At 42.5% G+C, this 25,663-nt stretch overlaps 2 protein-coding genes across 3 annotated transcripts in view; one reads left to right on the top strand and one right to left on the bottom strand.

Annotated features, from left to right (window-relative positions):
- GPLD1 (glycosylphosphatidylinositol specific phospholipase D1) overlaps positions 1–14,444 on the top strand; it is a 45,144-nt gene extending 30,700 nt beyond the window's left edge. The window contains exons 15-25 of the mRNA XM_060023815.1: positions 2,625–2,735; positions 4,057–4,131; positions 4,231–4,387; positions 5,292–5,433; positions 6,251–6,356; positions 6,445–6,538; positions 8,991–9,167; positions 9,513–9,673; positions 10,840–10,866; positions 11,254–11,304; positions 13,792–14,444. Coding sequence (XP_059879798.1) covers positions 2,625–2,735; positions 4,057–4,131; positions 4,231–4,387; positions 5,292–5,433; positions 6,251–6,356; positions 6,445–6,538; positions 8,991–9,167; positions 9,513–9,673; positions 10,840–10,866; positions 11,254–11,304; positions 13,792–13,878 — 1,188 coding nt within the window. The 3' untranslated portion in view covers positions 13,879–14,444. The remainder of the gene's footprint in view (positions 1–2,624; positions 2,736–4,056; positions 4,132–4,230; positions 4,388–5,291; positions 5,434–6,250; positions 6,357–6,444; positions 6,539–8,990; positions 9,168–9,512; positions 9,674–10,839; positions 10,867–11,253; positions 11,305–13,791) is intronic.
- A 2,275-nt stretch (positions 14,445–16,719) lies between these two features.
- The window catches only part of MRS2 (magnesium transporter MRS2), a 29,528-nt gene continuing 20,584 nt past the window's right edge, over positions 16,720–25,663 (bottom strand). For both annotated transcript variants that reach the window (XM_060023559.1, XM_060023560.1), the window contains 2 exons: positions 19,090–19,203; positions 16,720–18,552 (listed from right to left, as the gene is read on the bottom strand). In XM_060023559.1, coding sequence (XP_059879542.1) covers positions 18,442–18,552; positions 19,090–19,203 — 225 coding nt within the window. In that variant the 3' untranslated portion in view covers positions 16,720–18,441. The remainder of the gene's footprint in view (positions 18,553–19,089; positions 19,204–25,663) is intronic.

Genomic DNA, 25,663 nt, shown 5'->3' with positions numbered 1-25,663 from the left:
ATACTTGTCAAAGTTAAGAGACCAACACTGGTAAATTGCTATTTTTTTTTTAAAATTATTTATTTTTGGCTGCATTGGGTCTTCGTTGCTGCGCACGGGCTTTCTCGAGTTGCGGCGAGCAGGGGCTACTCTTCGTTGCGGTGTGCAGGCTTCTCACTGCAGTGGCTTCTCTTGTTGCAGAGCACGGGCTCTAGGCACACGGGCTTCAGTAGTTGTGGTATGCAGGCTCATTAGTTGTGGCGCACGGGCTTAGTTGCTCCGCGGCATGTGGGATCTTCCCGGACCAGGGCTTGCACCCATGTCCTCTGCACTGGCAGGCGGATTCTTAACCACTGTGCCACCAGGGAAGCCCAACACTGGTAAACTGCTATTAACTAAACTCCAGACTGTTCAGGTTTCGTTCCGTTGAGTCGTTATTCACCACCAGAGGAGTCCCGCAGTGACGGTACAGATGTTCCGCAGAGGCAGCATGAATTCCTCGTGGGAGCACTAGAGACCGGGAGGGTTTTCCTCCCTGACGTGTTTGGTATTAGTCCTTACATGAGCAATAAATAAAGAGGGGCCGACAGAGCCCTGCTACCAGCCACAGATGAGTATGGGGGCTTTGGTGACACTGCAAGCTCCAAATATCAAGCACCAGGGGAACTTGGGGTCAGATGGTTTCTTGCCCCAGACATACCGTTAAAACGTTCTCTGTGGAGTTAATGCTGTGAAAAAATAAGATGGTGCACCTGAACATACTTTAAATAATGAAAAGCCCAATGGTTTATAATCTAGGTTTTTTAAAAAATAGATTTATTTATTCTTGGCTGCGTTGGGCCTTTGTTGCTGCGAGCGGGCTTTCTCTAGTTGTGGTGAGTGGAGGCTACTCTTCGTTGCGGTGCACGGGCTTCTCATTGCCGTGGCTTCTCTCGTTGCGGAGCACAGGCTGTAGGCACACAGGCTTCAGTAGTTGTGGCACATGGGCTCAGTAGTTGTGGTGCACGGACTTAGTTGCTCTGCAGCATGTGGGATCTTCCTGGACCAGGGCTCGAACCTGTGTCCCCTGCATTGGCAGGCGGATTCTTAACCACTGCACCACCAGGGAAGTCCATATAGTCTAGTTTAAGCTCTGATGGAGCCTTTGAGTCCGAAAGGTGTTAAGTTGATGACCAGTGTAGGAGGGACAGCATTTTCTGGAACCTTCTGACACCACATGAGAAAGTTCCGAAATCAACTCATTCTTGTTACTTCTTTCTTCACCAAGCCATTCCCCTGTCAGACTGTGGTGTAAAGTGTAATCCTTTGGTCTCCTGTAGACAAGGAATAAGAAAGGCAACTGCTTCCTGTGTATGAGAAATTCTCTCAAAGCCACTTGGGGTGAGGAAGGAGGTAGCTGCATGCTCTCTTGTCCCAGTGACCTTTGATAATTTGGAAGATGGCCAGATTAAGGCATGTGCTAGGGATGGGAATCCTGTACTCATCCCTGGTCTGCAGTTAACCTTTCTGGTCCTTGTCTATAAAGTGGAAGATAGGATAGATAAGCATTTGCCTACTTTTAGAATGCTGTGCTTTTCTTGGAATGATGGTTACCCTGCAGGACGGCTTGATGGTAAAGCTGGTGGTGATGAAACGAACCCATCTTCAGTTGGCAGGGACCCCTACTCATTGGTCCCCATACTGCCCCAATGTGATTGTGTCCCGGGGCAGTCCTCTCTCGTTTATCCAGTTCCTGCCTTGTAGCAAGTGGCTGTGTTCTCAAATGCTATTGCACCACAGGTATAGGGAGATTAGCCAACAAATAACAGATGTGGGTTCTGGGGCGTGTGTGTTATGTGGCAAGCATCACTTGTGCAAGACTCTTCATTGTTAGATAAATTGTGAAAGAATAGGAGAACCTCATGAGTTATATTTAGGTCTAGGCTCATTCTAGACAGTAGGAGATGAAAGATCTAGAAAATCCACCTTGGAAGAAAACTGTCCCTGAATGGAGTGAATTTTCCATCTGTAAACCACAAAAGTAGGAGTAATAAAAGTATGTACGTTAATCCATGTGAAATGCTTAGTGTCTACAGCACTGTCATCGATAGAACTCTCCGTGATGATGGAGATCCTTTACAGCTGTGCTGTTCAGTGTGGGAGCTACTAAGTGCTTTGGCTTTTGAGCGTTTGAATGTGGCCAGTGCAACTGAAAAACTGTTTTGGTTTAACGTTAGGTAATTTAAATTTAAAAGTAATAGGCACATTTAGCTAGTGGCTACCGCACTGGACAGCATGGCTCTAGAACCTCCTGAGTATTCGACAGATGTTAGCTACTGTTATGTGATTATTATCTTGGATCCTTTCCAAGAGGAGCCTGGTCCTTAACGTGGGGTGTGATACACACCAGACCATTATCTGAAAACCTAGAACTTTTAAGAACCGACATTCTTCTCTCCGGCACCTCATCTTCCCCTCGGGGCAGACAGACGAGCCAAAAACATCCTTAGGGCAGAGCTACCCATCGGGCGGGTCGTGGGTGTGTTACAGGCGGCTGCAGTTTTGCGCCTCAGTCCTGGGGTGCTGGGTGGGGTCCCCCAGGGAGTCAGGTGTGCTCTTCCTGAGGTTGTGGCTCAGCCCAGGGGAAGTAACTGGTGCCTCTTCAGCCTTCAGGTCGGTTCGGCTCTGCCGTGGCCGTGCTGGACTTTAACAAGGACGGCGTGCCGGACCTGGCCGTGGGAGCCCCCTCAGTGGGCTCCGAGAAGCTCACGTACACAGTAAGGAGGCTGCTGGGGGTGATGGTGGTGGATAGGGTGGGAGGGGAGGGGACACTGAGCGGAGGCTCCGGAGGAAAGCAGGCAGCAGGGCTGCCGGGCAGAGCTTTTGTAGGGAGATGGTCCCAGCCCCCCACGCAGGACCTTGATGGGACTCCGGTTACCTGGCAGCTCCTGTTCCTGCCTCCCTGGCCTTAGTTGGGCTTCACGGGTGGCTCTCCACCGGGTACTGTACTCTCCCTCCCCCCTCCCCCGGGATGCTGAATGATAGGGAAGGTAGAAATTCCAGCTAATCCATAGCTTCCTGTCATCACAGCAAGGAGGTGACTTCCTGGATCTTTCCTCTCATGCAAGGAACCCAGCGGGTTCCCTCTTTTCTTACCGAGAGCAGAGATCCTGGGTCCTGGCCCACAGGGCTTTCCTCCCACAAGTCCTCCACACCGTAGCCGGGCACCGCGAGTGACAGTGGAGTCAAAGGCCCTTCGTTTCCCTCTCCCACCTCACCCTGTTTCTAGTCCCGTGAACAATTTGTCATCTAGACCCATCAGGTGCCCTCACGTTAGGACTGGAGCTCACCTAGCTCCCTCCACCTGGAAAGCCCTTTCTCCCCTCTTTTCCATAGGGGTGAAATGTCACTTCTTGCAGGAAGTGTGCTCTAATCCCTGGCTCAGGAGACACTTTGTTGTTCTGTGCTCGCTGCACCTTTGGGGCTCCCCACGCTGTGGTGTCACAGTTGCCAATTGGCCAGCTTTTGGCGTGGAGAGAGGTTGGTCTTACCCACCACTGTGTACTCAGTCCTTGGTTCACTATGGAAAATAAATGCATGTAGAAGGGGTAGGGATGGAGACAGGCAAGTTATAAGACGAGAACTGAGAACTAGTTCGTAACACAGTAACAGCACAGTCTGCATCCCAAGGCAAGTAAGCAGTACTGACACAACGTGTTAGTGTTCAGAGAAATAATGGGCTGGGCCGGGGGAGGGCCTCGTTGAAAAGCCAGAAACTGAGCTCCGGCTTGAAGGGGTGGGGAGTTGAGTAGGTCATTCTGCAAATACACTGAACAATTATGGATGGCAGATCCGGAGCAAGACGCTGGGGGGGCAAAGATAAAAATGACAGTTTCTGCTTTGGGGGCTCTAATAGTCTGATGGAAGTGGCCAATACACAGGACTGGACACTGACTTCTGGCAGTAACTAAGCTCCTGACCCTACAGGGCTCTGATGGTGATTTATTTCATCATCAGTCACCTTTGTCTTGCTATTATTTAAGGTTCTCGGGTCACCACCAAGTCTTAACGATCGACCTGTGGTTTGTCCTTGTCTAGGGTGCGGTGTACATCTACTTCGGTTCCAAACAAGGAAGACTATCTTCTTCCCCCAACATCACCATCTCTTGCCCGGTATGTTGAGCACCTTTGACAGGTACAGAAAACTAGGACTCGCCATATCCTACGTGCCTCGAGGGCTAAGTAAGACGTACTTTCCTGTTTCCTCGTTAGGACACGTACTGTAACTTGGGCTGGACACTCTTGGCTGCAGATGTGAATGGAGACAGTGAACCTGACCTGGTGATTGGCTCCCCTTTTGCTCCAGGTGGAGGGAAACAGAAGGGAATTGTGGCTGCGTTTTATTCTGGCTCCAGCCACAGCGACAAAGGTAGTGCTTTCTGGGGCTGGGGGTGGAATGGGCGGAGACCTCCGCTGCTCTAGTCTGTGGTGCCTTCTCTTGCATATGGGTTTTTGTCCTATTTTCCTCACTGCATAGCATTTCACCTGAATTTTCTAACACTCTTATTCTTACAGATGTTCTGGCAAATGATATGGATAGATTCACTGAATAAACATAGAGGGATCCAGCGTGTAGGTCCAGATCCAAAGGAGGAAGCGATAGTTATTCTTATAGTGTCTCAGTGGAATGGAAGAGTAGGAACACTCAAGCGTCCCAGTGAGGCTCTAACTGTCCAAAGGCCCTTTTTGCCGTGCGGCTTGTGGGATCTTAGTTCCCTGGCCAGGGATTGAACTCGGGCCCTTGGCAGTGAAAGCACGGAGTCCTAACCACTGGACCGCCAGGAAACTCCTAACAGGCCCCCTTTTTTAATTTATGTATGTATGTATTTATTTATTTTTGCGGTACGCGGGCCTCTCACTGTCGTGGCCTCTCCCGTTGCGGAGCACACGCTCCGGACGCGCAGGCCCAGCGGCCATGGCTCACGGGCCCAGCCGCTCCGCGGCATGTGGGATCTTCCCGGACCGGGGCACAAACCCGCGTCCCCTGCATCGGCAGGCGGACTCTCAACCACTGCGCCCCCAGGGAAGCCCCAGGCCCTCTTTTTAAATAGCATCCTCTACTCCACAGAAGTGAGCTCTAGAAATGCATTGCTTATATGAAGCGTGAGTTCCATTTCTGACATTGGGGCCCTGGGGACAGCAAGGGGGCACATGAGTTGTGGCAAAAACTCAGCCCAGTGAACCCGTTTCTCATTGTCCTACAAAAGGGGCCCACTCTTTCCATTCTGGTAGTCTTTCCACATAAAGTAAAAGGCACTGGTTGTCTTGTGTAGAAGAGCTGAACGTGGAGGCGGCCAACTGGATGGTGAGAGGCGATGAGGACTTCGCCTGGTTAGGATACTCCCTTCATGGTGTCAGTGTCAACAACAGGACTTTGCTGTTGGCTGGGAGCCCGACCTGGAAGAACACCAGTAGGTGAGCACTGATGTTGGGGCCCAAGGACCAGTGAGCATGAGGGGCAGGTGCCTGTAGCCGTGGGAGCCCACGAGTGTGGGGTTCAGAGGCAGCAGCTAAGAAATTCTTACCCTTCAAGGAAACGCTAAGGCTCTGGGGCAAGGCTGCAAATGTTCCTTTTTAGACGTTTAAAAGAGAGATGGGTGTGTGAGTTTGCCAGGGCTGCCATACAAAGTACCATAGCCTGTGTGGTTTAAGCAGCACGAATTGATGGTCTCATAGTTTTGGAGGTTAGAGATCTGAGATCAAGGTGTCAGCAGGGTTGGTTTCCTCTAGGGCGCCTCTCCTTCGCTCACAGACGACCACCTTCTCCCTGTGTCTCACACAGCCTCTTTTCTGTGCCCCCATCCCTGGTGTCTTCCCCTCTTCTTACAAGGACACTAGTCATATTGGTCAGGGCCCCACCCTAATGACCTTATTTTAGCATGATTACCTCTTTAAAAACCTTATCTCCAAATGCCATCACATTCTGAGGTACTGGCAGTTAGGATTTCAACATATGAATTTTGGGGGAACATAATGCAGCCCATAACAGTAGGCATCCCTCTATTTTGTCAGTCGGGAAGTAGAATGGTTAACCTCACATCTGGAGAGCCTTGATATTGGGATTCATTCTGAAAGCACCCCACGCTCATGTCTAGGTTCACAGGGACCAGGGACATACAGGGAGGGGGGCATATGCGTGGGGAAGATGTGGGTTGTCTTTCCTTGGACCTCAATACCTGGCCAGCATTGAACCCTGTGCCCCATCAGCTAAGACCAGTGTGCTTCATTCCAGTCTGGACCATTTGTTCCACACTCGTGATGAGAAACAGAACCCTGGACGGGTATTTGGCTATTTCCCGCCAAATTGTCAAAGCTGGTTTACCATTTCTGGAGACAAGGTATGACAGCCCCTCCCTCCCCAGGAAAGTGGACACCACAGTGAAAGTTTTCTTAGCTGTACTATATTGACTTACTGCTATTTCACAGGCAATGGGGAAACTGGGTACCTCCCTGTCCAGCGGCCATGTGATGATGAATGGGACCCGTACACAAGTACTGCTGGTTGGGGCCCCGACTCAAGGTAGGTCGCCTGCCATGAAACTTGCTTCCTTTTAGTCATGTGGCTCCTTGACCAAGTCATATTGGGGGAAAGTTAGGAGATATGGAGGCAGACAGACCTGCGTTTGAATATTTCCTTTCCTCATTAATAGCAAGCTGGGTCACCTTGGGGAAGCTAATTAAACTCTCTGAATGCAAAACACAGCTTATAATATCTACTTCAAAGATTTGCTGAAAAATCACACGTGAAAGTAACTTGGTGTGTTTTTAAAGCTCCTATCCCATTGAGCTTGGAGACGGAGCAAATTTTATAACCCAGTTCACCAGGAATAGGTCCACTCTGAGGGTGTATGTTAATAAAACATTATTTTGTTTAATTTATGGGTGAGTTAAAAGAACAAAAATCTACTCCCTCCAAGAGTATAAAAGTAAATTATGCTTATTGTAGAAATTTGTGAAAATATAAGGAAGTATAGAGAAGAAAAAAATCACCCCTTACCCAGATATTTTAAAGCTTAAATGCATACATGTTTTTTCACACCTAATATTTTATATCTTAAGCATGTTCTCATGTTAAATATTCTTCTAAAACATTACTTTTGATACTTGTATCACATTTTTTCCATACACACATGCCAACGTTTACTACCATCATCCTATTGCTAGAGGGGCTAATCTTAAGACTCTTACTACATATTGTGAAATTATTTTTCAGAAAGATTTTCGTTTCATACAATGTATTTGAATGATACGTAGAAGTGGATTGGGCAAAGGAATGGTTAAATCTTTCCTTGCATGCGTAAGGACAAAGCATTACAACAGAAAGTTGCTGACTTAGCTTTGGAATATTTTTTTTCTTCCTTTACAGAGTCTAGGTAGTGATTTCTAAACTCTTGCAACACACATTACTAATTTTGTCTCAGCACTCTTGCCCCCAGAGTGCTGTGAATTAGAGCTTCCCAAATTTTCTTAGTTTTAGTCCCTTTACTGCCTTAATAATTTTCTCCATTATCAAATATTGTATAAAATACAGAATATAAAGGTTAATTATATATATCATGATACATATATATAAATGATGCTTTTTGAGATAATTATAAATTCACATGCAGTTGTAAGAAATAATAGAGGTCATGTTACATTTTATCCAGTTTTCCCCGATGATAATCTGCACACCATAACCAGTGTCACAGCTGGGTTATCAACAGATATAATCTACCAATCTTGCTCAGATTTTCCTGTTTTTACTTGTATTTTGATTGTATTTCACCCACATAATTTGAGGGGCCCAGACAAAATTTGTTCCCTGAAATTCTGGATAATTTTTCTTAACAGGAGAGCATAAAGCCAAGCACAGGGCCTTTCTCAGTATGGGGCCCCGTGTGACTCAGTAGGTTGCAGATGCTGTGTTTATGTCCTAACAGCTCCTTTGGGGTACTGAACCACTTCTCAAACCCTGGAATCAGATTAGACACCGCTATCCTCATTTCGATCCACACTGATTTTCTAGTGGTACCTGCATTTTACCATAACAACCCATTATGATAAAATCCCAGTTTTGCACAGATGTGACATCATTGAAAGGAACATAGGGATCTAATGTTGAAACTATGACCCACCCTCCAGCAGGTAGGTCATGTGGCGTCAGACAGATGTCATTGTGTTACCAGCAAAAGTTCAAGATACCTGCCGTATCCTCCGTGAGTTCGCTGAAGTGTTTCAGTGTATAGTTGGGGAATGGCAGCTCTATGGACAGATTAAGTTAAATGTGAAAAATCTGATCTACTTTCAGGGCAAGTTTGAGTAGGACAGTTAGGCTTGTCCCTCTCGCCCTGTCCCCTGCCTCGGCAGGATCTCTGGGTCAGGCTGTGGCCACTATACACAAGTTTGAACATTCAGTGAGGATTTTAGGGTGCTGATTAAACACTGAAGTACTTTCAGTATGAAAAAGAATACTCAATGATGGCAAAGTTGAAGTGAGATGGGAACTGACACACTGCTTGTGAAATGTGAACCGATATACCTTTTCTAGAAAGAGGTCTGGCAAAGAGCCATTCCCCAAATCCAAGGCTATATGGGCCCCTTCTAAGAATCTGTTCTCATAAACTACTCAGAACTACGGGGAAGGGTATTTATCATAGTATTCATTATAAAAGCAAAAAGTTAAAAATGGCCTGAGTGTAAAAAGAATTTTATCATCTGCAAAAACCCCCATTAAAATGTGTGTATGTACATGTAAGTACAGATCATTGTCCAGAAAGAAACAGATGCTTTATATGTTTTCTTCCTTATACTTTTTTGGGGTGTTTCCCACACCTTTTATAATGATCATATATTAAAAAAAACCTTGGCATTCACAAATTTGACCATCTCACAGTAATCCTGAAAGTCAGTGACACAAAGTAACCGGTAACGTCTATGTCCTATCTTCGTCCTTGTGATGGCAGCAGTTACCATACTATGGTTTATTTCAGATGTCGCGGCTAAGATGGCATTCCTGACCACGACCTTGCGCCAAGGTGGAAGCACTCGGATGTACAAACTGCCACCTGACTTGCAGCCTTCTCTGCTCAGCACCTTCAGTGGAGACCGCCGCTTCTCCCGATTTGGTGGCGTTCTGCACTTGAGTGACCTGGATAACGATGGCTTAGGTAGGAAGGAACGGTGTCTCGGGCCAAGAAGAAAGTCCTTTGCTTAACTGATGAGTCCCCCAATTGGCTCACCTAGGCTCTAGCCTCATAATGAATCAAGCCCAGAGCCGGATGTACAAGAGTAGTACTTTTTGAACATGGTGACACGAGAGCCACCCACATCAACTATTATTAATGAATGATAACAGAAAACAAAAGCCTCTGACTACGTTGGAATGAAATCAGGACAGACCTAGTAAAAGATATACTAATATTATTTGTGGAAGGTTGGGTCAGGATCCAGTAGTGTAGTGGAACAATGACAGCGAGTAGATACTTCCTGCTGCTGGTTTTCATTGTTTACAGATGAAATCATCATGGCAGCCCCACTGAGGATCACAGATGTAACCTCTGGACTGATGGGGGGAGAAGATGGCCGTGTCTATGTGTATAATGGCAAACAGGTCACCTTGGGCGACATGACAGGCAAATGCAAATCGTGGGTAGCTCCATGTCCAGAAGAAAAGGTAACTGTTCTTGTACACAATTCCATACCATCCTGGGAAAGGATGGCTACTTGCTGATGCCTTAATAAATTATGTCCACTACAGAACTCTCATTAGTTTCTGCCTGAACTCAGGTAACCTGCCCCTTACCTGGGGTCAGGACACCATCCCATGCTCGTGTTTGTAGGCCCAGGCTGCCTGCTTACCGGCAGTTCTGCAGTGTTCACCCCCCACAGCTGCAGTTGGAATGGGGTGTCATATTGGTTCTTGGTCATAGCCGGCCACTGCTTGGTTAGGAGCCCACGGCAGAAGAAAACAGGCCACAGCCATTGGAGTTTCATGAAGACTCCCAATCTTTTCATTTCATCTTTCATTGCTTTGTTTTATTCCTTTTCTCAGGTGGGTTTCCTTAACTTGGCTGTTATTTTTAAACTTAAAAATTACTTTTTAAATTGCAAAAAATGAAAGCTTATTGTAAAAATATTAGAAAATACACAGTACAAAGAAAATTAAAATCTACCTAGAATTCTACTCTACGGAGATAACGTCTATTACCCTTTGATGTTTATCCTTCTAGGATTTTGCTAAACTTAATTGCTACCATTTATTGTGCATTCACTCTGTGCCTAGCACTATGCTACACATAAAAAATCTAATCCACATCAAAGCTATTAATTTGGTATTTTATACCCATTATAAAGAAACTGAAGATTGGAGAAGGAAGTTGTTACAGGTCACACAGCTAGGAAATAGCAGAACAGAGACTTGAACCAAGAGCTGATTCTAAAGTGCACTCTTAACCACTACACTGTGCGTATCTTATTAACGGTGGTGACCATATTGTACATGATTTTGTATACAACTTTGTTTTCTACGCCTTCCTATAGTCTTATACAATATATCTACCAGATACCTAGTATTTTATCTGTAGATAAACCAGTCTAATCATTAAGTGATTATTAGTCACTTAGTCCATTTCAAATTTTTGCTGTTACAGTAAGAAATATTCACATATAAACATTTTTATACATCTATTTTTCTGAGCTAAACTATAAGAAGAATTTCTGGTGACAAAGGGATTCTCTAAAATGAAGAAATGTGAGTGTAAGGGTGTAATTAAAATTGGTTTAAAAAAAACCCCATGAACAGTAATAACATTGTCTCCCTTTCTCATCACTTTCTTTCAGGCCCAATACGTATTGATTTCTCCTGAAGTAAGTACCTTCTGAAAAAAATGAAAAACTACCAAAAAAAAAAGCAGCCCTTTCCCTTATTTCAAGTTGATAAAATCACATGGTGGTTTTTTTTATAAATTTATTTTTGGCCGCGTTGGGTCTGTGTTGCTGTGCGTGGGCTTTCTCTAGTTGCGGAGCACGGGCTCTAGGCACGCAGGCTTCAGTAGTTACGGCTCGCGGGCTCTAGAGCGCAGGCTCAGTAGTTGGTGGTGCACGGGCTTAGTTGCTCCACAGCATGTGGGATCCTCCAGGGCACTTGTGTCCCCTGCATTGACAGGTGGATTCTTAACCACCGTGCCACCAGAGAAGCCCCACGGTGCGTTTTCAAAGGCTACTAACAGAGAGTTAACAGAGTGTGTTTTTCAGGCAGGCTCAAGGTTTGGGAGCTCTATGATCACTGTGAGGTCAAAGAAAAAGGTGAGTACCAAGACTGTACCACTTTGATATCTGCATTTGTTCTAAGGCTGGGATTTGGGGATGATCTCATTTTGTATGTATTTTAGATTTTTTAATTTGAAAAATAGAGGGACACACACAAAAACACACTCACACATAATCCCATCAGTTTTGGTGAAAAGTTTCCCTTGCTACCCCTCCAATTTCATCCTCTACAGCAGAGGTTAGCAAATTAGAGCCTATGGGCCAACTCTAGCTGGCTGCCCGTTTTTGTATAGCCCATGAACTAAAAATCATTGACATGTGTGCAATGATCAAAAAATATATTTTGTGACACATATGAAGTTCAACTTGCAGTGTCTCAAGTTTTAGTGGGATATAGCCACGGTCATTCCTTTCTTTACAGCTGCTACTATACCGTTGATCAGCTGCCTCAGACTGACATCCCACAAAGCCTAACATATTATCCTGGGCCCTTCACTTGCCATACTGGCTAAGCACTATTAATATTTTGGTTCTTTTCCTACAAGACTGTTTTTGTATGACTTTAGAAACATACATATGTAACTGTCTTTCAGTGCCTCCTTCCAGACAAGTACATATAGAACTATCTGATTCTTTTCAATGACTGAATAGTAATTTATTGTCTGGATGCACCATATTTTATTTCTTTGGTTTACTTTCTCAGTAGACATTTAGTTATTTCTTGTAGTTACTTCCATTTTTTTCCTATTACAGACAACGCTCTAGTGAGCATTCTTGTATCTGTATCTTTATAATTTATATCTTTATAATTGTGCAAATTTCTCTGCTGGTAAGATTCCTAGAAGACGGCTAGGTCAAGGAGTATGCACATTTTGAATTTTAATAGATACAACAGATTAAATGGGTTTTATCTTAAAATATACAGCTAAACCACTGATTCCACTCATTTATTTTAGGATATGACATTGTATGGAATTAGGCTATGAGAGAGATGGGAAGTTAAGATTTATACACACGGGAAGTTAAGTAAAATGCAAATCAGTGTAGGATTAAATGAAAATCTGTAGGATTAAATGATAAAGAGTAAGTGAACTATGGGATGAAGTTCAAGTAGCCCTTGCTGTAACTCATTTATAGAATACTCAACCATTATTTATACCAACTGAAGGGGGCAGTACAGATCATCTAAAAGTATATTTGATTCCTTTCTGTATAACTTTCTGTATAACAATGCAAATTCATCTTCCTTTGAGACTGGGGGCCCCTAAAGCACTCTGAGTGTAAAGAGAAATCAAAGGTTATATTTAAAAAATGGACACAGACAATCTGAGGATGATCAGAGTGGGTGGCCTTTTACTTGAGTAAAAGTTATGACTTTGAAGACTCCTTTCTCTACGTGAGCATTAAGTACTGAACTAGTAACCAGCTAGAACCAGGAGGACTTGGCACTTACCTGAGTGGTACTGCCACCTCCTGTGGGGCTGCCTTCAGTCAGCCCGAGGGCCCTGGCGGAGCAGTGTTACATTGGGTACCAGAGAGGCAGACAAACCTGGTCCCTGCCCCCAGGTTCTTAGTGGAAAAATGAAACACCTACAAGACCAGCAAGTCCATTTAGGATGACCAAAGGCAGTCAGAGATCAATGGAAGTCTATGCTGGTGGCCTTGCAGGGTCCCTTGGGCCTGAGTGGATCTGGAAATAGGAGTAGGCTGACTGGGCAGAGAGGGCAAGCAGCAGGGGAACACTTGATTTTAGGCATGAAGATGGTTTAACCAGGAAATGGAGAGGAAACTTAGCTCACAGCCAAACTACAGGCAAATCCAGTAAATGAGTAATTCCATAAATAAGAGTTGAGATTTTCCCTCTTATCTGACACTAGTGTATTTAAAAAGATACAAGCAAAGGGTTAAGCATAGTATTTCACATATGGTAAAGGCTCAATATGTTAGCCTTTATTTCTGGATTCCATTGGTAGTTTTCAAAATTAAGTCAATGAGAAACGTCACAGTTTTATGGTCACACCCTGCTCTACCACAACCCTATCAGCCAGTTTGATCAGCTACACCTCATTTATCAGCCATGGTCCAGAAAAACTCTTGGTAGTTTCCAAAACTAAAATCCACCTCAAAAACTGTTTAAAAACTTGTACAAGCTTAGACCATTCCGAAAAACAGTTCCTACAATATTTCAATCAGCAGGGGCAGAGTAGGTGGTGTGACCACACTGACAAAGGCCAGCCTGTTTGTGGAAGTCTTACTACTCCAGATATGCCGTCTACACTGCACCACAGCTCAGATGCTGAATAAAAACGCATGGACACACTTTTCCTTCATGTACCAGAGAAGGGACCTTCCTCAGCTGTAGTTTTCTGAACCTACAGATCTGCCAAAGGGGTATTTAAACTCAAGCCCTGGGGTCTGGCCAATGTCTTTTATATTTCCGAGCATAACATGATGCCTGGACTACAGCAGGAACTTAATAGATGTTATGAACGGAAAATGAATTCTGTTTTGTGTCCCCTACAGAACCAAGTTGTCATCGCTGCTGGAAAGAGTTCTCTGGGAGCCCGACTCTCCGGGGCACTTCATATCTATAGCCTCGGCCAAGATTAAAGGTTTCACTCCATTTTCCTAACCTGCCCCTCCCTCTCTCATGCCAAGTCATCTCCAGGGTGAGCGTTCTGGTGGACAGAGTGATGCCTCCAGTGGAGCCTTGTAGCTCCCACCACAGGTGGGGCTCCTGGGGGTGGAGACATACACACTAACAGCCAAACTATCTGGAAATAGGATACAGTAAATGGGGACAACATCAGAAGCATGTGAAACAGCAAATACTCTGGTTAGTCATGTCCCCTTCCAAAGTTTGTTTCCTGTGCTCAGACCTGCTGTACAACCTATTTCCTCTTCCACATGAGTACCTGTGTCTGATGACTGGAAAGGCCTCTCTCTGATTATCTCTTAGGAAAACCTCTAACACAATTCTTCCTAAAAATGTCCTTTTAAAGTTGGTGACCCATTCCAATCAAACAAATAGAAACAGAGTGAGGAGAAAAGTAAGGGGTGAGGCATAACCTCACAACTCCAAAATCATCTTGCAAATGCTATGGTCCTTTCTTATGAGGATGATTGTATTTTCAATGTTTCATATAGTGAAAGACAAATATAAAAAGTAAAACATCTTACTGTGCCCTCAGATGCTTTCGGAGAAACGACTGTTCTAATGGCAGATGAACCTAGTGAGCTAGCCTGAAGTCATCCCATGAAGCCTTGGGTGCATTAGGCTGCCACAAGCTGTGCCAACAGAACTAGAGCAGAAAGGAGAGAGATCTGTCCTGAGCCAGAGGCCAGGGACCAAGAGGAGTGAGGCAGGCCTTGGCCGCCCTTGTTTCTGGGCTGGTTTTAGCAGAGTAGATCTCATCTGCCAGTCCTGCAGGGTGGCATATTTAAGGGAAAGGAAATGTACCATAGGATTCCAGCTTCACTAAAAATCTGCAGGCATTCTTATCCATAAACAGTAACTAGTTGATTCTCTATCAGTCAGGGTACAACCTCTTTCTTCTGACACTAGTGAACTGATACTAAAAAGCAGGAGAAAATTAAAAATGACCAGAGCCCTTCTCTTAGCTTCTCTGGAGGCAGTACAGAGACTGGTCAAAGGAGACAGGAATCCAGCTGAAGAGTAAGCTAAATCAGAAATCAAGGAAAAGCTAGTAGAATTACAACTGTGAGCATAAGGTGAGTATGTATATAGGAAAACAGCATAAACAGGCACATACCTAGATAGGACCTCTGGATCACTCCTGGGACTGTCTCATCTTTCTGAAAGAGGTATGCTAGCTGCATGGTTCCCCTATGGCACAGCGAAAAGCACACAGAAACACAGTATGGTTTTTGGTTAACAATTATTGGCAGCTCAACCTATTTGAAGAATTCCTATTTGAAGAATTATTTTTAATTAAAAGGAAGTTTATTTTTAGGGGACCAGAAATCAGCTGTAAAATTGAGACGTCTGAGTGTAGAACAAGCTAATGACACTGCATTTTAGTAAAGGCATGTTTTCACTATTGGATTAGAAGGACGCATACCTTCATATTGCCATTATTATAAAAAGTGTTATGCTTTACTAAATGATAGGGCCTATGTTTAAACATGATTATTCTTTACCTGAGGATTTTTATTTTCTCAATGCCTGAACATACCACATAGCAAGAAGCAGGAGAGGGTTAAAATTTACAACGTTAGAAGCAGGTTTTCATATAGGATATCAAACCATACTAACCCCATATTCAAAATTATATAAACTGTACTTCTACTGAGTATATGGCAAATATGTAAAAACCCAGCGTACAGGAAAAAAGTCTAATACCTGACAGTCTAATGTATTATCCTAATAGGTGGATTAAATTTTCACTCCACTAAGTATTAACTGCAGTTCCAAGCATTGATTCTGAAATACTTAACAAAAATACCTTAGGGATTTAATCTCTCCTGAACACAAACCTGAACTTATACAATTTAACTCAAAATTACCTTTAAGATATCAGAACACATTTACATATTTGCAATTTTTATCTATTACCTGTATATGCCAAAACTTTCATCAAGGCTTCAATACTGGAATTGTTCTATGCCTTTGTATCACAGACCTACAGAGATTTGAAGTGAGTTTGGGAATAAACTCAGGTCTCTGAATTCCCTATTCCATGCTCCATCTGCATAGCTATTACTAAGGTAATGACAATAAATCCTGAATTTAGAGTGAGTTTAATATTGCAATTCCAAAACATAAAGCTTGTACAACTCTTGGAATAACTCACCAAAATAAACGGCTTTTTAATATGACTATTTAGTGGTTATCAGTGTTTATCAAGGATGAAACAAGTGTTAATAGCATCTTAAAATGACGTCTATTCTTGCCACATTTTCTTAAAGGCCTTACAAAGGCAATCTGTTAAGAATATCATTCCTTGTACTTATACATGTTAAACAGAATACGACTGCCTGCTTACTCATAACTGAATGTTTGGTATTCTTTCACCTTACTTACATACTCCGTCTATTTAAATTCAAAATTTAAAACTGCTGAACATTTTTTTTTGGCATAAGCTATTATTTGAGGGCTCTTTAATATAAGAAGCATCCTGCTACCTATCACCAAAGCAGAGCTAGCTGACATCTGGAAATCATACTTGATTTAACCACCTTCAAGAAATTTAAACCATTAGTACCTTCCCTTTATCAGACTTATGAGGTAGTTGCATTTATTCTCCCATTTATTGATGCGACATGACTCATCAAAAATTTTATGTAAGCCCACAAACTAAGCAACATCAGAAAGAAAAAAAGACCAAAATTCTATCCTATGCCTGATCTTAACCAAATCAAGTTTTGCCCTCTGGACTTCCAATTCTTCATAGGTCACAGTTAAGTGATATTTATTACCTTATTTTACAGTGATGACCTGAGATCACAAATAGCAGCAGTGTGCTCTGAGGTGTACCAGAGAAGAGTGCCCTGTGAAATCTAAATATTGTCAAAGATACTTCATCCTGGAAATCATCAAACAGATGTATGATGCTACTCACATTCCAACAACCACACCATAAAGTGTGTTCCAAGACAAGCCCAGCCTGCTTTATGCTATTCTAATGTCCTCTCATAACCAGACATGGGAACGGGGAAAACTTGTAACTTTTCTTTCAAATCGGCTACTAGAAGATCATTTTTATTCCTAGCACTAAACCACCTGGTAAATGGACCCCTAAACTCCCTCATATGACATATTAGGGTATCAGGTATCCTCCAACATCATCAGGGTATGCATATTTATTTTACTACTAAATTTGTAGCGCAAGAGCTGCTCTGAACACTCTAGAATCTTCTATGCATCTTTTGGAGGCAAATATAACTGTCATGTTCTATTGCATAACTGTACTTAACCTCCAGAAAATAATTTGGGTTCGCTAAAAAGTTCGTTCAGGTTTATAAACCCAACATTAAAAGAGGCAGAAGATGTTAAGTACGATAGGAGCTTTTTTTTTTTTTTTTTTGCGGTACGCGGGCCTCTCACCATCGTGGCCTCCCCCGTTGCGGAGCACAGGCTCCGGACGCGCAGGCTCAGCGGCCATGGCTCACGGGCCCAGCTGCTCCGTGGCATGTGGGATCTTCCCGGACCCGGGCACGAACCCGTGTCCCCTGCATCAGCAGGCGGACTCTCAACCACTGCGCCACCAGGGAAGCCCCAGGATAGGAGCTTTGAGACATACAAATATCAGTCATTTGTTTTAAACCCAAATCTGATTGTGAAAACAAAAAGGTATCACAATTTTAAAGTTTATCTACCCTCTTGTTTTAGGAAGCCCATCTGTCAACCTCCAAGGTGTAGGCAAATAGACTAACTAGGCTACATATATTTTCCTTTTTGGGGTGACATGTCTATCTGTTCTAAAAACCAGGGAATGACCAAAACAGCTATAAAGCAGTAATAGAATGGAAATTCTTTCGGCTCAATTCCCAAAAGCTTTAATTATAGTCAAGCAAAGAAAAATAGTTTCATTGGTTGAGGAAGTAAAATTCTGATTAACTGGAATCTATGTAAAGCTGACATTAAACTCATTTCCTTTTTTTTTTATTCCTTTTATAAAAGGGGGGCAAATACAAGAAAATAAGGTTATGTCAAAGACTGCTTTAAAGCACAAACTCCCAGTTTGTTTTAAGGTTAATATATATTCTGCTAGCTTTTCAGTCACCTGAGAGTGACAAATTCACAAGAATGTGATTCCTTGTACTAAGAACTATGGCAACCTGGTCTCATAACTGTGGGCTTCTCAAGTTTCCAGGCTTCATTTGGCATGAGGTTGCACTTTTGTTGACATGTATAAATTAAATAAAATTGATACCACAATCTATTCTTAAGTTAATCTCTTAAGTTTGTAGGAAATAAAACTTTGGCGTTTTACAAAGCAAGCGCTTTGTTTCTTTACTCAGAATCCTGAAAATGCAATTAAGTTCTAGTACTGTGACTGCTGTTAATATTTTTAACATCAGACACTATAATTTAAATGTCAGTGGGTTTTTCCCCAAGTCTCTGACTCTTATAAAAGAAAATAATAGAAGAATATCAGAATTCTCCCGTGACTACCATAAAAAAATAATTCAGTTTCCACCGGGTTGTGCCTAACGGTTTGTTAAGACACTCCTGCTTGATTCAAGTCCATCCGGCCTGAAGCTGTGTTTCATTTCCGTCCTTCTATCTGCCTGCAGTGTCTTTTTAGGTAAAGAGGCCATCTAAATGAAGCAGAAAAATTCGTAATTTTAGTTGTGTCTGTTTAAAAGAAAAGCCACCAGTAAAACGATACATTAACCACTAAACGAGGAAAGGACTGCAAGCCATGTATCAGTGTCTTGAGCTCCAGGGGTATAAACTATAAGTAGAAACGTAAGAAAAAGAGGTAACCTGTGTATCTTTTCCTATACACGATAAATGTTCTCTACATTTCAATTTTGGTTATGACAAAAGCTGCACCACAAAGTTACTAACATCTGTCTAAATGTACAATGCTTGTCAGTGTCCCACACAGAACAAATTTCTAACTTATTTACTGTGCCAGGCCCTGTGCTCATAAGTGCGTTACACACATTATCTAATTCTCCCTTTAATTACATGAAGCAGGTGGCAGATGCGGAAACTGAGCGAGGCTTAGAGAAATTAAGTAACCTGCTCAGGGTCACAAAGCCCGTGACAGCTGAAGCCCAGGCCACAGGACTTCAGAGCCCAGGACTGTAGCCCCTCTGCGGTACTGCTGTGAACCAGACCCTTCGTACCAGAGGAGGCAAAGGAGCTTCCAGCTGTCGTCCAAGGAATGACAGCAAACGCCTCCAGATGAGGCCACTTCCCATGAACATAATTCCTGTGATCAGCCAAAACACTCTATGGTCCTAAAAGAGAACACACAGTTAATTTCAGTCACAAAGGGTTAGTTTCCTTAGTGATAAAATTTCCTGAACTTATCATTGCCCCAGAGTTTAAAAGAAACCTTCTGTTATTTGTACTGCTCTTTCCTATAGGAACTGAGAACAAATAGTACCCAGAGACCAAGCGTCAGAAAATAAATCAGAAGGAAAACATGATTTAAGAGTATTTTACGATCATCAATGAACCCACATTAACTGCTTTGTGTTTCCTTCGTCTGTTTACATTCACACAAATTTCAATAGTTATAATAGTTAGGATCACATAGGACATACAACTTAATTTAAATTTTTTGCTTATAGCCGCATTTGCCAAACTGTGAGCTGAGGTGTCCTGGCATTACAGCACCACAGAATACTTTAAATTCTCAAGGAAATCACAGTGCCATCTGTGGAATACCATGAGAACTGCTACTCGTAAATTGTTTTGACCTACCTTCTTCATAAAAGAAACTGTAAGGTAACACGACAGAAACTCTAACATAATGAAAGAAACTTTTGGTCTAGGGATGCCGCAAAAAAATTACTAAGACACTAAAAGCATCATGAACCAAGAAAGTTTGGGAACCTCTGACTTACAGTGAACATTTTCCCTCACTGTCATTTTCTTTTTTTTTTCTTTTTTTTGTGGCCACGCTGCACGGCTTGCAGGATCTTAGTTCCCTGACCAGGGATCAAACCCAGGCCCCCAGAGTCCCAACCACTGGACCGCCAGGGAATTCCCCTGTCAGTTTCAGAATTGTATTCTCTTCTGCAGTGTGATGCTTTTGAGTGCATGTGTGAATGTATAGAATCGCAGAATTTACACTAATCTCCCACACGGAAGGAGGCTCAGCTACAGAAATGCCATTCGTTATTATCAACAATGGCTTGGTCTCCAGTGACTGGGAGCTCAATTTCCTCCAAAACGATCAGTAACCACCGATGGAAATTCAAGCCACATATGAAAAAGAAATCTGCCTCCTTTTTAACATGAGATTAGATGTTAGACATAATTTATCAAGAAGACAAGTGCTAATGTGAGTTAACTGTTTGTATGAACACATTTCCAGTTATCCTAAATGAAGGCGCTAATTTATTAAGTAAAAATTATGTTTAAATGAGATTTAGCATACCCAGATTACTGTTGTTTTTTGTTATAGACTGGTTCTGTAATGCCCTATAAACCAAAAGTCTGGGAATGCTAAAATGTGATCAACTTGAGACGTAAGCAAGTGCAAAATTCTATGTGTCATTAAAATACACACACAGCACAGTGTGAGACTCTAGGAGATTAAGGGAAGGGACAAGTATCTAAGAGTTGGATTTTTAATGGCCCCTCTGCTCTGGGTGTGCCCTGCAGTATTGTATGTTTAAGTACCTACCTTTCAAGCTCTTCATCTCTGCCACTGTTCAGTCTATCTACTCCTTAAAAATAAGATGCCTAGAACACCTTGATGTGCCAAAGGCTAAAAAAGCACTAAAACTGATGGGGACACGTCAAAAGTACTCAGAAGTCAGCATGAAAGGAACAATTTGCACACCACGATAAATAATGACAGTAGTGACAGATTATATAACTCATTGACTAAAGTAAGACCCCATGAGTCCATACTGATACAAATGAATAAATAACTGGGAGAGAAGGAAGGCGCTACTTTACAAAGAATAAAAGTAGGAGGAGTGATGGAATTAGAAATCACCATGTGATCATCATCATTGCAGTACTCGATTCAGACATGAATCCACTTTGGATCAATTAGTGGATGCTAAAACTAGAGGGTGCAAATTATTAGAGAACTGCAAATCAAAACCACAATGAGGTACCACCTCACACAGGTCAGAATGGCCATCATGAAAAAGTCTACAAATAACAAGTGTTAGAAAGGGTGTGGAGAAAAAGAGAACCCTCCCCTACACTGTTGGTGAGAAATGTAAGTTGGTGCTTACATAGAATTATCATATGATCCAGCAATCCCACTCCTGGGCATGTATCTAGACAAATAATTCAAAAAGATACAAGCACCCCTATGTTCATAGCAGCACTATTCACAACAGCCAAGACATGAAACAAACTAAATGTCCATCGAGAGAGGAATGGATAAAGAAGATGTGGTATGTGTATACAATAGAATATTACTCAGCCATCAGAAAGAATGAAATAATGCCATTTGCAGCAACATGGATGAAACTAGAGATTATCATACTAAGTGAGTCAGAGAGAGAAAGACAAATACCATATGATATCACTTACATGTGGAATCTAAAATATGGCACAAATGAACCTATCTAAAAAACAGAAACAGACTCACAGACGTAGAGGACAGACTTGTGGCTGCCAAGGGGAGGGGGTTGGGGGAGGGATGGAGTGGGAGGTTGGGGTGAGCAGATGTCAGCTATTATATAGAGAATGGATAAACAACAAGGTCCTACTATATAACACAGAGAACTATACTCAATATCTTATGATAAACCATAATGGAAAAGAATATTAAAAAATGTACATATATGTATAACTGAATCACTTTGCTGTACAGCAGAAACTAACACAACATTGTAAATCAACTATACTTGAATTAAAAAACAAAACAAAACTAGAGGGTACAAATTTGATGAATAGCAGAGTTTTTACAAGATACCTAATTCCACAGAGAAAAAGAGTAACTTCACAGGACAGAAAGTGGGCAGATACCACCTTAACCAAATGATCATAGTATCACCAGTAAAGAGACAAACTGACATCAAGGGTCTCCTGATGGGATTCAATGTGAGGAACACACTGACACAATGTGTAACCAGAATCTAATAATGAAGAAAGAGTATCAAGGGCCAAACAACTGACCTACATTCTTTGTGAACGTTAAGGCCCTGAAAGACAAAGATCGAAAAACTGGCCTAAAGAAGCCTAAGGAGACATGACAACTATGTAACAACACACGATCCAAGATTTTCTATGAGGCAAAGGGCTCTACTGAGCTGAGTGGTGACACCTGACCAGGTTCCACAGATTAGAAAATAGTGTTGTTTCAATGTTAATTTTCTGGAGCTGTGGTTATGTAAGAGAATACATGTTTTTAGGAAATATATACTGAAATATCTAGATGTAAAGAAGCATCATTTTTTGTTTACTCTCAAATGATTTAGAAAAAAACTATATATTGATAGAATGATAGAGTAAATATGGTAAAATGTTGCTGTTTGAAGAATCTGGGTAAAGGCTGTATGGTAATATTTGACTATTCTTGAGACAGTCTGGTATTATTTTAAAAAAGAAAAATGTTTTTCCTATCTTGGATTCACCATTGTAAATATTAACTCCAACTATACAAGAACAGGGAAACCTCTGATATTCATAGATTTAATGAACATCTCTCAACTCTTCTCCAGGAAACGTGGAGATGTCATTTGCGACTCTGGTGAGACACTGATCTGAATCTTGCTCTGGGAGGCAAGCCTAGCTCACTACTTTCTACTCAGATCTCATTACAACCAGAATTATTGCATATGCTGAAACTATCAGAAAGGAATTTCTAAAAACTCTTTATTTTTTTTAAGTGGGCATTTAGAGAAAAATATTACAGTAAGCATAAGATAGAGTTAGCTTGTAAAGTGAGTATATGTACATAAAAATAGTTCTTAACAAAAATAATTTGGGAGAATAACAGGAAAGAGTTCTGCAGTCACAAATTGGGGAATTTGCAAAGGTCTTTGGAAGTACCTTCTGAGAATGTCCAGGGTTGGTCTATGTCGCACAAGATATTTTGGCGACTACTGGACTTTCTACTATATTTGGGCTCAAAAGTCTCCAAGAGATTCCTATCACACTTAGAACAAGCCCAAACTCTTAGCATGCGCCACAAAATCAACATGCCCTCCCCCTCTGTCCTTCTGACATTCTCCCTGCCTTTCTCCACTTGACGCACCTCCCCTACCACTCTGGCCTTCTTGCGGTTCCTTCAACAAGCTCAGTGCATCCCTGCCTCAGTCTCCCATGCATGGTTCCCTCTGCTTAGATCACCTTCCTCCCAGGCCTTCCCACTTTTTCTTTTCATTCAGGTCTCTGCTCTAGGGTCACCTCCTCAGAAAGATCTTCCTCGACCACCCTATCTCTAGGATGCCCCTCGTCTCACCTCCTGCTAACAGTCTTTCCCTTTACCTGGCTTTATTTTTCTTTATGGCACTTATCACCTAATATACCATGGATCTGTTTATTCTCTTCTACCTCACTGTAATGGAATCTCCACAAGGGCAGGGACTCAATGCTATATCCCCACAGCTAAAAGCAGTGTTTAGTGTGCAACAGGCACCAAAACCCGTATCTGTAAGATGAATGAATGAAGTGTGCTGCATTTATTTTTCTTTCACATCTCATAAGGAGCATTAAAATGACTACTGCTGACTTTGCTTCAGGGAGCCATAATCTTTTGCAGACTTTAAACAGCAACTGCAAACTTGAGGAACACGGCAAATGGGAAGTGTGGGATTATTTGGGCACATATAACCAGGGGAGTAATTTTGCTCGGCTGGGTTGGGGGTGCAGTCAGGGAAGAGTCTCCTTGGAAGTAACACATAAGTTGAGACCTGAGAGAGAAACAGATGTTAACTAGGCAAAAACAGGTGGATGCCGAGGAGAGACGTGTGGAGGCCCCGTGAGTAAGAATAGTGATGAATCAACCGACGGTGATGGCAAGGTGTCTGGAGACAAGATGGAGATGTGGGTGCAGCAGAGCAGGAAAAGCCCTACAAGCCAAGGAATCTGGATTTTTATCTTAATGACAATCAAAACGCCCTGAATAATTTTACACAGAAGAGTGACCATCAGATTTGCTTCTTTTAAAGACCACTTTATAAAAGTGAATAGTGGTCCTGATGAGATGACGTGGGCTGGACTTCAGCAACAGCCGGAGACAGAGAATAGATCTGTTAACTAGGACACAGAACCCAGCGCCAGAGTGTGGCTGCCAAACGCGCATGCAGATTCATTTCTAGAAATCTCACAGTAAGACATCTTCTGAAAGTACAAGCCTACAATGTTACGAAAAACCCTGCGAGGGACTTCCCTGGTGGTCCAGTGGTTAAAAGAAACTGCCTTCCAATGCAGGGGATGCAGGTTCCATCCCTGGGCAGGGAACTAAGATCCCACCTGCCGCAGGGCAACTAAGCCTGCACGCCGCAACTACTGAGGCCTTGCACTCTGAAGCCTGCGTGCCTTAACTACTGAGCCTGCGCCACAACTAGAGAGAAGCCCACGTGCTGCAACTAGAGAGCCCGCATGCCACAACTAGAGAGAAGCCCACATGCTGCAACCAGAGAAGCCTGCATGCCACGATGAAAGATCCTGCATGCCACAATGAAGATCCCACGTGCCGCAACTAAGACCTGACACAGCCTAATAAATAAATAATTAAAAAAAAAAACTCTGCGAGTTCAGTGTTATATTAAAATGGAGCAAAGTGGAAAGTGCAAGTCTTGGGGACTAAATCCTAGTTCTGTTATTTCCTAGCTCTGTGCCCTTGGTCAAGTTACTAACATTTTCTGAGCCTCAGTTTTCCTACCTATAAAGCAGGGAAAATACATTCATTTTCAGAGTTTTGATAACTGAGTCAAATAAAGCATGCAACTGCCTGGAACACTGCCTGACACACAAGAATTAAAAAAAAAAAAAAAGAATCCCTCATTAACACTGCCTCACAGTGTACTACTGTTTTGTCAAACCTTTCCCATGTGTAATTACATGTTTTGGGAATCATAAGGTAACCTAGGCTATCTACGTCATAACAGAGTCTAACAATACGACATGAATTTTAAATGAGTTAGAGTATATATTTTATTTCACTAGGGGAGTATACATGTTAAAACTTTCTTTTTTAAAATCCATTAAAGGGACTTTCCTGGTGGCACAGTGGTTAAGAATCCACCTGCCTACAAGCGGCTCATGCAGCTAGATATCAAAAAAACAAACCCAATCCAAAAATGGGCAGAAGACCTAAACAGACGTTTCCCCAAAGAAGATATACAGACTGCCAACAAACACATGAAAGGATGCTCAACATCACTAATTAGAGAAATGCAAATCAAAACTACAATGAGGTATCACCTCACATCAGTCAGAATGGCAATCATCAAAAAATCTACAAACAATAAATGCTGGAGAGGGTGTGGAGAAAAGGGAGCCCTCTGGCACTATTGGTAGGAATGTAAATTGATACAGCCACTATGGAGAACAGTATGGAGGTTCCTTAAAAAACTAAAAATAGAACTACCATATGAACCAGCAATCCCACTACTGGGCATATACCCTGAGAAAACCATAATTCAAAAAGAGTCAAGTACCACAATGTTCACTGCAGCTCTATTTACAATAGTCAGGACATGGAAGCAACCTAAGTGTCCATCAACAGATGAATGGATAAAGAAGATGTGACACATATATACAATGGAATATTAC

This window comes from Delphinus delphis, chromosome 10 (genome assembly GCF_949987515.2).
Source record: "Delphinus delphis chromosome 10, mDelDel1.2, whole genome shotgun sequence".
NCBI classification, from domain to species: Eukaryota; Metazoa; Chordata; class Mammalia; order Artiodactyla; family Delphinidae; genus Delphinus; species Delphinus delphis.
The sequence above is the reverse complement of the archived record's forward strand: the minus strand, read 5'-3'. Positions and strand labels throughout refer to the sequence as shown.